The following is a 12,650-nucleotide window of genomic DNA, read 5'->3' on the forward strand; positions in this document are numbered from 1 at the left end:
GGTGAAAGGGGGCAAGGGAGAGGAGGGCTGCCAAGGAGGATCCCAGGTTTCCAGCAAGAAAACTCATGTGCAAACCAGGCGGGGTGGCTCAGCCTGTAATCCTGTGCCTTGGGAGGCTGAGGTAAGTGAATTTCCTGAGCCCACAGGTTCGTGACCCGCCTTGGGCAACTTGGTGAGACCTCATCTCTACAACAAATCAAAAAATTAGCCGGGTGTGATAGTACGCGCCTGTAGTTCCAGCTACTTGGAAGGCTGAGGTGGAAGGATCGCCGGGGCCCAGCAGGTTGAGGCTGCAGTGGCCAGGAGCGGCCACTGCACTCCAGTCTGGGTGACAGAGTGAGACTCCAACTCAAAAAAAAAAATTAGTTTTGTATGGAAAGCACCTAGAACAATGCCTGACACATTACTGTTATTATCATAATCATTATTATTGCTTTACAGTGTTGATGCCAATAGAAATTGCTTGCGCTTGTACTCAAGTATTATCGGCTTGATCCATTTTATTTTATTTTATTTTATTATTTTTTTTATTTTTGAGTTGAAATCTCACTCTGTCGCCCAGACTGGAGTGCAGTGGCACGCTCCCGGCCACCACAGTCTCAACCTGCTGGGCTCAGGCGATCCTTCTGCCTCAGTCTTCCAAGTAGCCAGAACTACAGGCACGCGCTACCACAGCCGGCTAATTTTTTATTCATTGTAGAGACGAGGTCTCCCCAAGTTGCCTGGGCAGGTCTCCCCAAGTTGCCTGGGCAGGTCTCGAACCCGCGGGCTCAGGCAATCCACTTGCCTTGGCCTCCCAAAGTGCTGGAATTACAGGCTGAGTCACCAAGCCCGGCTGGCTTGATCCATTTAAAAAAGGAATAAAATTTCTGCCCTCAACCCAATAGTTGTTTCTGGCTTTGTAAGTCACCCTCTCCCCTCCTAGGGGGCTGCTACCTGGAGCCCGGCCTAGTGAGTCCTCTGCCATTTACTATTTTGATCTTGGGGATAATCAATTAACCTCAGTTTCCTCATCTATAAAATGGGGCAAGAATTCCCTTTGTGAAGAGTCAGAGGTTGACCTATCCTGTATGGAAGGCATTGGGAGGCACTGAGTGGGGAGACATTGACCCCTCCAAGGGGCGGCTGTTGAGTGGAGAGAGGACCACCAGGTGAGCCAGGCCATTTCCAGCACCCACGCCGGGCGCGGCATAACACTTTTCCTCCGCGACACCAGAGGGCGCTGCACCCCTGCACGGCTACGGAGGCGGCGCTCTGTCCCGCCTGGGGAGGAGGAGGGACTTTCTCCCCCACGTGGGAGCGCAAGATGGCGGCGGCCATGGCGGTGCGTGTGCGGGGACAGGGGTGGGGGCGTCACGCCCGGGCGCTCGAGCCTGGGTCCCCGCGGCCCTAGGGAGGCAAAGTGTGGGGACTCCCGGGCGAGCGGCGAGGATAACGCCCGCCCCACTTGTTCGCGCAGGACGAGGCGGCGGCGCGCGACGTGCAACGGCTGCTGGTGCAGTTCCAGGATGAGGGCGGGCAGTTGCTGGGCTCCCCGTTCGACGTGCCGGTGGACATCACCCCCGACAAGTTGCAGCTCGTGTGCAACGCGCTGCTAGCCCAGGTGAGTGGCCGACCGGGGCGGCCCGCTTCTCCTCCGGGCGAATGTGGTGGAAGGATCTGCCCTTCAGAGTCCCCCAATACTGGCGTGAGTCCCCTTCCACCTCTGGGGTGGGTCAGAAGATGACATCACTGGGACTGTCGGAGTCCACCTGCTGAAAGAGGCCTAGTTTTGAATGCACTAGGTGCTGTGTTTCATTGATTTCTTAATATCCCCATTTTACAGCGTGACCCGGAGGAACTAAAGTATTTGCACGATGCTACGTAAAAGACTGTAGATTTGAAATTAGAACCCAAATTTGTCAGACTCCATACCTATGCTCTCAACCTTAAACCAGTGTATACGGAAGTGCTTCCCTAGGGGGCAGGGGTGGTGCTTAAAAATGCAGTTCCAGTACCCCACCCCAGACTTACTAAACCACACTCTGGGGTGAAGCAGGGAGTCTGCTTTTTGCTTGCTTCTTAAATAAATTATAGTGCTGTGCGGTGGTTTGGAAAGCACTGCATAATGCTATATTGCTAAGCCTAGTTCTGGACATTTGAAGAACAGTAAAGAACCTGAATTAGTTGTAAGCTAGTACATGGACCTATAATTAGTTGCTCTGAGCCTCTACTTTGAATCTAGAGCAAGTGGGAATATGAATGTCTACTTCCCAGGGTTGTTGGGAGATGCTATGAAAGTGTCCTACAATTGCTGTTCAAGGATTTAAAAGGTCTTGCTCAAGGGGAATGATGAGAGTATTCCAAGCAGGGTGACTGAAAAGAAAGAAACTTCACTTTCCACCACTCAGTGGGGCGTGTTCCTGTCAGGTGGCCCCTGTTCCTGCCAGGTGGCCCCTGCAGGTTCTTCAGTGGGGCATTGTCCTTTTACCATTGCCCTCCAGGAGGATCCCCTGCCCCTGGCTTTCTATGTCCATGATGCTGAGATCGTCTCCTCGCTGGGGAAGACACTGGAGTCCCAGGCAGTGGAGACAGAGAAGGTCCTAGACATCATCTACCAGCCACAGGCTATCTTCAGGGTCCGGGCAGTGACCCGCTGCACCAGCTCCTTGGAGGGTCACAGCGAGGCGGTCATTTCTGTGGCTTTCAGCCCCACGGGAAAGTAAGGACAGCTGCAGAATCATGGAGTGGGTATGTGGGTGTATAGCCTCTGACTAGGGAGAAGAGAGTCTCCCAGAGTTAGACCGATGGAGCCTCAGGCTGCCTACTATAAAGCCAAACTCTGGGCTCAGCTTGCAATTAAGGAACTTCCCCCACTTGAGCTCGGTCCCCAAGGGACAAGGACACCTGCCTAGGACAAACCTTTCCTGTACTTGATATTGGGAGATCAGAGCTCCAAACTGAGCTCTGCTCCTTCTAAGATATGTGACTTGGATAAGTCATCTGACCTTTCTGAGTTACTTTTTCATCTGTGAACCTGGGGTTAGTTGCTTCTCACAATCTTATGAGAGGCTTCAAAAGCTGGTTAAAAATGTAGTTAATCTTTTTAGGAAGAAAAAAGAAAGAAATGACCTCCTGAGGTCTTCCAGATGGTAACATCGGTGTTATATTTATCCTTCTCAGGAGAGAGGAAAGAATCCAGTCCTCTGTTCATAGAAAATGATTGAATAGATGGCAGAAATCCACAATGTGCAGTGGGCACCAGCTGTCCACTACTGCAGAAGTCACATGTCCTTTCTTCTCCCAAGGTACCTGGCCAGTGGCTCTGGAGACACCACTGTGCGCTTCTGGGATCTCAGCACAGAGACACCACATTTCACATGCAAGGGTCAGTATGCAGTCAGCCATTTAGAAAGTCTCAATGCAATGGTAGGCTGCTGATTCACTTAGCTCTTTAGTTCCTGAGGAGACGCAGAGCAGATTCCAACCCTGTAATATCCTTGCGCTCAGCCACCCACCTACACACAAGCAGAAGCTGGACCAAAATCAGCGTGGGATGTGGGGAGGGGCTGATTGACTGGTAGCAAGGAGAACCTGGCTTAAATGCAGTCTCTGTTGCAGGGGTTCTCAAACTTCAGCACACATCAAAATCATGGGCACAGTGGGTCACGACTGTAATCCCAGCACTTTGGGAGGTAGAGGCAAGAAGATTGCCTGAGCCCAGGGGTTGGAGACCAGCCTGGGCAACTTGGCGAGACCTCATCTCTACAATAAATTTTTTTTTTAATGTGACGGACATGGTGTTGTGCGCCTATAGTAGTCACAGCTATTTGGAAGACTGAGGCAGAAGGATTGCCTGAGCCCAGTAGGTTGAGGCTGCAGTAGCTGTGATCGTGCCACTTCACTCCAGCCCGGGTGAGAATGAGACTCTGATCCCCCAAAAAATGATCTAAAGGGTTTGTTAAAATACAAATTGCACCTGAGCACAGTGGCTCATACCTATAATCCCAAGACTCTGGGAGGCTGAAGTGGAGGATTGCTTGAGGCCAGGAGTTTGAGACCAGCTTGGGCAACATAGCAAGACCCTATCTCTATTGGGTCCCATTCTTGGGGTTTTAGTTTTTATTAGGCCTGGAGTAGGGCCTGATATATATATATAACAAGTATACCACAGGTGAGCTGGGTGACCTTGTGTGTGTAGGGCATGTTCCCTTCATAAGCTTCAGTTTTCTCATCTGGAAAATGGGGGTGATAATTTTTGCTTTGTTCCATACCTTAGCGTTCTTGTGTGAATTACAACAGATGTCATGTATGAAAATACTTTATGCCATGTGTCACATAAGGAATTATTAGAAAGTAATGGTGTTAACTGCAGCAAGAAGCATAGCTCTAATACTTGGATCTCCCTTTGTCTAGAAAGCCTTCTCTCTCCTTTTGTTCGATCATTCGTTTATTCAGCAAGTGTTTAAAGAGTACCTGCAATCTGTCAGTCACTGCTAGGCACTGGGGATAAAGATGGAAGTGGTCTCCCCTTTCTCCCTCCTCTGCTTTCTTAGGACACAGACATTGGGTCCTAAGTATATCCTGGTCCCCAGATGGCAAGAAGCTGGCCTCAGGCTGCAAGAATGGCCAGGTAGGTGGTGATCAGGGTAACTAGGAAGGGACTCAGGGGCTCCCTCCCTGGGGGACAGTTCAGAATCAAGTTCTGGAGTCTTCAAGGAGAGTTAGATGGGAATGATGGACAGGGGACTTTGGGTAGGGCTAGGGGCCGGTTGGGGAGGGTTACGCATTGAGCTTTTGTCCTTCAGATTCTCCTGTGGGACCCAAGCACAGGGAAGCAAGTAGGCAGGACCCTCTCTGGCCACAGCAAGTGGATCACGGGGCTAAGCTGGGAGCCCCTCCATGCGTAAGTAACACTGATGGGGCTGGGGCAAATGAGGAGCCAGGGATTCAAGGCTGCCCCTCTACCCTGCTTGATGCAGAGAAGTTTTATATAAGGGGACAAGATAGGCAGCCTACTTGACAGTGGGGGCGATGCTCAGCAGGCAGTGAGGAAGGTCTTCCCGTTCAGACCCATTGCTGCTTGGGAGGAGACTGCTTATTGTGGGGCTGAGAACCACCTTGCCAGGCAGCCAGGTCTTGGAACTAGAGAGCTGTCAAGAGATTGCCCCTGCCCTTTGAGTTGGGAACAGGGAGGTGTGTGGGCAGACAGCCGTTGCCTGGTCACAGGTGAGACATCTTCCTTCCCCTGGTCAGAAACCCAGAGTGCCGCTACGTGGCCAGCAGCTCTAAAGATGGCAGTGTCCGGGTCTGGGACACAACTGCAGGTCGCTGTGAACGCATCCTCACCGGGCACACTCAGTCGGTCACCTGTCTCCGGTGGGGAGGAGAAGGGCTTCTCTACTCTGCCTCCCAGGACCGCACCATCAAAGTCTGGAGGGCTCACGATGTAAGATCTGGAAGGGTTCAGAAATCATCCTTTGACTCAAGTCATAGGATGCTTTCGTGGGGAACAATTTGACATCAGCAAATCCAGTGTTATCTAAATGTGTGCTGGAAGTCAGGGAGGAGCTTTAAGAACAAGGGGTACTGTGGTTGGTGCTGCACCACAATGCAGATTCAGTGTCTCCAGTAAGTAGTAGAGCCCTGGAAATTCCTGCTATAGGAAATTCCTGTTTAGCTTATCAAACCTACTATATCCCAAATGTATTTGACCAGAGCTTTTATTCTGACATACTCCTTTTCTGTGAAACATATTTTCAGAAATGCTGATCTGGTCCAGGGCTCTCATTTTGCCAATGGGGAGAGGCTTGAGTCCATAGGGGTGATTTGGTTAAGATCACAGTGAATGAGTGATGAGACCTCAGGGTACTGATTCTTAGTTCCATTCCACCCATCTCAGGCTCATTTCCCAAGGATGGAGAGTAATGTGTGTCTGTGTGTCTGGCCTGTCTCCCTCTCCACTAGGGTGTGCTCTGCCGGACCCTGCAAGGCCATGGCCACTGGGTGAACACCATGGCGCTCAGCACTGACTACGCCCTGCGCACAGGGGCCTTTGAGCCTGCTGAGGCCTCTGTTAATGCCCAGGACCTCCAAGGGTCCTGTGAGTGAGCAGGAGGGGGGAGGGAGCTGCTTGGGAAGGGGCCAGACCTCTAGCTTAATGGGACACATTTGCTCTGAGTGTCAGATCTTCTAATCAGCCTTGCTCCTCATCTCCTTTTCTCCTCTCCGGTACCTGGACACAGTGCAGGAGTTGAAGGAGAGGGCTCTGAACCGATACAATGCCGTGCGGGTGAGTGTGTGCCAGCTGCGTGCGTCTCCACCTCTGTTCTCTCCCTCAGTCACTAAAACCTTCTGCAGGCAGAGCTCTCTCCCTTCTAGCCCCAGCTTGGACTGTACCTATTCAAAAAGTTGTTCTTGATGATCCTAGTTTGCAATCCTAAAAGCTTAATGTGCTAGGGATCATTTTATTTCACTTTTGTTTATTTGCTTATCTACTTATTACATTCCCAAGATACCTCTTTTTTCTTTTATTTAGTTTATTTAGGGTTCTTTACACATTCATGTGGTCTAAGGTTCAAAGAATATGAAAAGTCTTTCATGTCTGTTGTGCAGTTACTCATTCCTTCTAGAAACATCCAGTACTACCAATAACTTGTGATTTATCTTCCAGAGATGTAATATGTACATGTGTATATATACAATATAGTCATTCACACAAATATATACATATAAGCACATAAGTCATAAAATTCTTCCCTTTTTAACACATCATTATGTATTTTGCTTTTTCATGTAATTGTGTATCTTAGAAATCATCCCATGTGCATGTAGAGTTTTTTATTCCTTTTGGGTGAAATGACTTGCCTGAGGCCACGTGAGTGAGTGGCTGACCCAGGCCTCAATTCTCCTAATCCTGGCCTCATGTCTATCCCTGGTGTTGAGTAATTAGTGGTGTATGTTTGCTGCTGACGTCAGGCTCTCCTCCTGTCTGAGACCACGTCCAACATAGTGTGCTTTCTGCTTTCCTTAGGGCCAGGGCCCAGAGAGACTGGTATCTGGCTCAGATGACTTCACTTTATTCCTGTGGTCCCCAGCAGAGGACAAGAAGCCCTTGGCACGAATGACAGGACACCAGGCCCTCATCAACCAGGTGCTCTTCTCTCCTGACTCCCGCATCGTGGCCAGTGCCTCCTTCGACAAGTCCATCAAGCTCTGGGATGGCAGGATGGGCAAGTGAGTGGGGAGCACGGACTAATCTTCTGTAAGCAGAGTAGTGGGAGGGGCTTGGCCAGTGTTGGGATTTTCCAAGCCTCTGTTTCCTCCTCTGTAATATGCAGGGCCCCTACCTCAGCTTTGTTATAAGGATTAAAGGAGACAATATATTTAGGACCAGTATTAAATGTTAACTCATTTCATATCTTAAAAGAAAAATGATCTCAGCTAGCTAAAGGGCTAGGAATGCCGCTCTGGAGAAGGTGAAGCAGTAGGTAGGTTTGTGGCACAGTCATGTGGCCTTCCTCAAAGTGTGGGTCACAAACTGGTAGTATCTGTATCACCTAGGGGCCTGATAGAAATGCAGTCTTAAGCCAGGCTGCAGTGGCTCATACCTATAATCCCAGCACTTTGGGAGGCTGAGGTGAGAGGATTGCCTGAGCCCACAGGTTTGAGACCAGCCTGGGCAACTTGGTGAGACCTCATCTCTACAATAAAAAAATTTTTTAAAATAAAAAAATTTTTTCGTTTTAATGTAGAGCCTTGGGCCCCAACTTGGACCCTAGAGTCAGTGGGTGATTGTGCTACCCATTCAAATGTGGAAGCCTTGGCACCGTGCCCTTGGGGATAATCAAATTGGAGAAAAGGCAAAGCAGGGTCCAGGGAGAGAAGGAGCCAGGGAAGGAATGCCTGGTTGGGGCTTCAGGGAAGCTCTGCATCGGTCATTGTGTGCTTGCACACAGCACCCTTTTGAAATGGGCAATTCACTTCCTTTTTAAAATGAAGAAACTGAGGCTCAGAGAGGCCTAATGTCCTAAGAGACATAGCTAGACTGTACTGGTTTGAAAGTTCCAGGTGGGCCTGACCTGCTGTTCCTCCATGCCATGTATCAGCAGGCAGCTGCTATTTGGGGGATGTCAGGCAGATGGGCTAAGCAGATGGCCACACTGGAGTCTGAGGCACGCAGAGTCATTTGGTGTGAAGGCCTGGCAGGAGTAGAAGCTATTTGCTTGGAGAAGTTTTGCAGATAGTAATGACCAGTAATGGTTAAAATGGCCTGGGGTGGGGGCCAAGCAGGTGATGTTATGGAAGTTCCCAGGTAATTCTAACAGGCAGCCAAGATTGAGTACCACTGCCGAGGGCATAGGGGACCTTTCAGATATGTTTGAAGAACTAATATCCATTATCATCTTCCCTGGTCCAGGTACCTAGCTTCCCTGCGTGGCCACGTGGCTGCCGTATACCAAATTGCATGGTCAGCCGACAGCCGGCTGCTGGTCAGTGGCAGCAGTGACAGCACACTGAAGGTGTGGGACGTGAAGGCCCAGAAACTGGCCACAGACCTACCTGGCCATGCTGATGAGGTAGGGCCGGCCCTTGTGGGCAGGGAAGGGGCTGGGAATGCAGCCTGACTCTCTCTGCCTCAACACCACATTACCCTCCTCGGCTTAGGTGTATGCTGTCGACTGGAGTCCAGACGGCCAGAGAGTAGCTAGTGGTGGGAAAGACAAGTGCCTCCGGATGTGAGTGTGGGGAGGTGGTGGGCTGCTCGGCTCTCCTGCCCTTGGGTTGGTTCCTCTTTGTGCTCTTTGCCTTGTGACTGCGTTTGAGTATGCAATCAAGGAGAACTTGGTTAGTTAGTCCCACAGACGGTAAGGTCTACATTGCATACATAAAGGGTTGTCACTGGGTGGTGGGCATCCCAGAGACAGACCGTGGGCGGAGGTATTGGCAGTGGCAGGCAGTAGACGATAGCCTGAGTTTGGGAGGCTAGAGCCAGGCTCTCGGTAACTCTGGACCGTTCCTCATAGTGTGCCCTAGGATAGTATGGCAGCCTCCCTTTCCTGAGGCGGATCTCCATCCTGATGCCCTCTCTTTGTCCACAGATGGAGGAGGTGAGAAGGATTATAGTTCTCCCTGACCCCCACCTGGATTCATCATGCTGGAGAACAAAGGCCAAGGTGGCAATGTACACACCCTCCTCGCCAGCGTGACCTGAGAACATACATGGCCTGCTGTCCTTGACAGACTCCAGTGGGGTTGTCCTCCATAGGTCCCTTGCCCGTGGCATGCCCCAGAGCCAGAAATCGAAGGTTGTAGTAAGTTAGCACTGAACTTGGCTGTGACTGCCACTGTGTGCCTTGCTGGTGCAGGCAGTGGTGTGGGGGAGGCCAGGCTCTGTGACTGGGCCCCTACGGTTGCCCCTGCTACCTTTTCCAAGTGTTAGGTTCTGTGACCAAATAAATAACTTATTTTGTGTGTTTGGGTTATAACTCTTTGCCCTAGAATCCTAGAGCTCAACCAAGGACTGTGACAAATCAGTTTGTCAAGCCCCCTCCCTCGTACAGGACTACACCCAAGCCATACTTGGCCAGGCAGTTGCCTTTCCTCTCCTCCCTGTCCCTATAAGGAAGAGGCCAGAGTGATCATAGCTAGAGGACTGTCTAGCGCTGAACGATCTGCTGTGGTAGGCACCAGCCACATGTGACTTTTCAGAAACTAGATAAGTACAGTTAAAAATGCAGTTCCTCAGTCACGCTAGCTATAGGCTGCTGTATTGGACAGCGCAGATAAAGGTTTCCCTCACAGCATTCTGCAGCAGCCCTGCTCCCATGGGTGTCTCTGCCTCTCTTACACATGCTTCTTGATGTCCTACTGGGCGCTGAGCCCTGCACTTAGCCTCAGGGTGGAGGAGAAAGGCAATGGCTATCCTGGAGGAGACAGGATGAGGAAGCAGTGGTGTAAGCTCTGAGCAGAAGTGGGTAGGGTCTATCTTTGTCTCGTGAGAAATTTCAGGTAATGAAAGGAATCCATCCCTACTAGGACCTCCTTAGACCTTTGACCAAGATCTTGCCCTGTATGTACTCCTCTATATCTGGTGCTAGACTGGGTCATAGTGGATCCTTCAGGCTGGGCTTCCAGGCCATCCTTGTGTGAACTGCTCAGGGCCACAGCATTTCTAGTGTCGTTCCTTCTCACTCCATCTGGGTTTTTTGATTGGGAGTTTCACTCTGTCACCTGGGCTGGAGTACAGTGGCACCCTCATGGCCATCCCAGCGTTGACCTGCTGGGCTCCAGCGATCCTTCCGCCTCAGCCCTCCAAGTAGCTGGAACTACAGGCGCACGCTACCATACCTGGCTAAGTTTTGATTTTATAGTAAAGATGAGATCTCGCCAAGTTGCTGGAGCTGATCTCGAACCTGCGGGCTCAGGCAATCCACTCGCCTCAGCCTCCCAAAGTGCTGGGATTATAGGCTGAGCCACTGAGCCCGGCCCCCATCTGCTTATGATTCTACACAACACTTGGCTGTGGGTCTACTGTGCACATCTCTGCCATAAGGCTGCGTGAGAGACACAAGGAGCCACTAGCTGCTGTGCTCCTCCATGCTAAGTGCTTGTCTACTATGTTCTGTCAGATCCTGCACCATGCCTGGAAGGTTCTCACATACATTAGCCCATACCTTCACATCCAGTAAGAGGAAGAGCTGGGACTAAACCAGGTCCTGGCTTAAAGCTTGTGTACTTGGAACCACAGCACTTCAGAGCTTAAGTGTAGTCTCCCAGTCTGGGCCACCACGTCTGTCCACAATTGTTGGTGTAACAGAGTTTGAGTCTTGAGTCCCAGTCTCCCCTCCCCCCTCCACTGGGGGAGAGCTGATGGTATCCCATTGTCCAGCCCCCCTTCTACCCACCCAACCTGGACTCTTGGCCCTGGCGGGAACTGGGAGGCAAGTAACAACAGGTTCATCTGAGTCTGTCAATTTAGGGGTGCTGGATGACCGGCGGTTCTTTAATGAGGGACCTGGACCCAGCTCAGATCTGGAGGAGGAGGGAGACTAGCAGCTATGGGTGGTGGCTGAGCCTGGCCTGGACTGATCTGAGATGGCTCCAGGTGAATGAGACCCCTGTCCAACCTTGGCCCCAGCCCAGGGATAGGGTTCTGGTACCACTATGCCAGGCCCTGGGGCAGCGGGGTGGTCAGTGGTACCCGGGCGTGGTGCTGGTGGTACAGTATGTGTCATGGTTCTGGTTGCTGAGAGCCCTGGGCTGAAGCTGAAGGTTGGTGGGGAGCATCCGGGGCCGTCCCCCTTAGTAGGGAAATAAGTATTCCAGGTCCTCCAGCCTCCGCATCTCCTCCAGCCCTATGGACACAGTTTTCCGCTGGGGTTCCTTGCGCTGCACGGTGATCTGGATGGGGTTGTTCTCGGGGAAGCTCTTGAAGTCAGTGGCCACAGTTGCAAACTGAAGTGAGACAAGAGAACCCCTCAGAGCTCATTCCCAGACCTGCATCCGGCTCACTGTCTTTTCTCTGTCTTCTGACTGCCAAATGGGACTTCAGCCTTGCTTGACCTAGCCATTGCCACAGCAGCCCTGTCTGAAGAGCTAGGACAAACCTGTGCCACCCCAGCTGTATGCTGTTTCCAAACAAAGAGTCATCTGTACTCAGGCCTTTCCCCTTCCCTGACCCCAGGCTGCTTCCTTCTTTGTCCCCCTTTAGCCTCCTGTCTTCCCTGAATCCTTCAATGCCCTTGACTTCCCAGCACACTCGTTGGTTCTGAGTTGAGGAATCCAAAAACCAATGGCTTTGGAAGATGAACCTTAGAGAGATGCTGATGAATACGTTAATTCCCAATCCTGGTTGGCCCCAGAGTGGCTTAATCCTTAAACCTCCCAGAAGAAAGCCGCCTGGAATCGATGCTTACTAGCCCAGGCAGAAGGAAAGCTAGCAAGGGGATGAATGTGGTGATGCAGGGGTGCCCTTTGGTTTCAGATCCCCACCCGACTCCCCTGCCGACCCTAGGGCCCTCCTCCCAAAGCTCACCTTATAGGGCTTGCACCACTTCCCCACCCCTGCTGCATTGGCTGCTCGGACAGTGAGGTAGTAACATGTGTTCGACTTCAGCTCCATCAGCTTGACAGTGGTGCCCAGGATCTTGTTGAAGATCCATGGGCGATTCTTTGCCTTGGACAACTCATTGCCTTTTACCTTGGCCACCTCCTGTAGCAGGACCTGGTAGAAACTGACCTGCTGCTTGCCCAAGGCATAGGTCCAGGAAATCTAGGGGAGGAGAGACCCAAGATTTCCTCAAACCTGTCTTCAGACCTCCCATCTCTCCCAACTGGGGTCAGAATGTCCCTCCCCCATTCCCTGCTCCTGCCAGGGCTCAGGCAGATCTGATGCAAGGCGCTAGGCACTCCAACAACGGGTGTGGAACCTCCTGCCCCACCCACTTTAGGGTGCATCTGTGTCAGTTGAAGGGACCTTAGAGAGCATCTTGTCCATCTCGGTCATTGCTGTGGTGTTATGAAACCAGAGAGGGCAAGTAACTGGGCCATAGACACACAGCAATTACGTGACAGGCAAGGTTGAAAGCTGTAGCTCCAAGCCGGGCTCAGTGGCTCAGCCTGTAATCCCGCGCCTTTGGGAGGCTGAGGTGAGTGGATTGCCTGAGCCC

At 51.5% G+C, this 12,650-nt stretch overlaps 2 protein-coding genes across 3 annotated transcripts in view; one reads left to right on the plus strand and one right to left on the minus strand.

The window, feature by feature from the left end:
- Positions 1-1,286: 1,286 nt before the first annotated feature.
- NLE1 (notchless homolog 1) lies at positions 1,287-9,467 on the plus strand. Of its 2 annotated transcripts, XM_008074289.2 has the most exons (14): positions 1,287-1,324; positions 1,460-1,603; positions 2,484-2,701; positions 3,288-3,367; positions 4,536-4,612; positions 4,788-4,795; positions 4,868-4,885; positions 5,236-5,428; positions 5,947-6,082; positions 6,225-6,271; positions 7,013-7,215; positions 8,399-8,558; positions 8,647-8,717; positions 9,081-9,467. In XM_008074289.2, the coding sequence occupies exons 1-14, from the start codon at positions 1,307-1,309 to the stop codon at positions 9,091-9,093; spliced, it is 1,386 nt and encodes a 461-aa protein (XP_008072480.1). In that variant the 5' UTR covers positions 1,287-1,306; the 3' UTR covers positions 9,094-9,467. The 2 variants fall into 2 exon arrangements, with proteins under 2 accessions (XP_008072480.1, XP_021562795.1); XM_021707120.1 differs by having other exon boundaries at positions 4,788-4,885.
- A 1,816-nt stretch (positions 9,468-11,283) lies between these two features.
- FNDC8 (fibronectin type III domain containing 8) overlaps positions 11,284-12,650 on the minus strand; it is a 6,245-nt gene continuing 4,878 nt past the window's right edge. Inside the window, exons 3-4 of the mRNA XM_008074290.1 lie at positions 12,017-12,253; positions 11,284-11,436 (exon numbers count right to left, since the gene is read on the minus strand). Coding sequence (XP_008072481.1) covers positions 11,284-11,436; positions 12,017-12,253 — 390 coding nt within the window. The remainder of the gene's footprint in view (positions 11,437-12,016; positions 12,254-12,650) is intronic.

This window comes from Carlito syrichta, unplaced genomic scaffold, assembly GCF_000164805.1.
Source record: "Carlito syrichta isolate Samal-C Ts95f unplaced genomic scaffold, Tarsius_syrichta-2.0.1 Scaffold316387, whole genome shotgun sequence".
NCBI classification, from domain to species: Eukaryota; Metazoa; Chordata; class Mammalia; order Primates; family Tarsiidae; genus Carlito; species Carlito syrichta.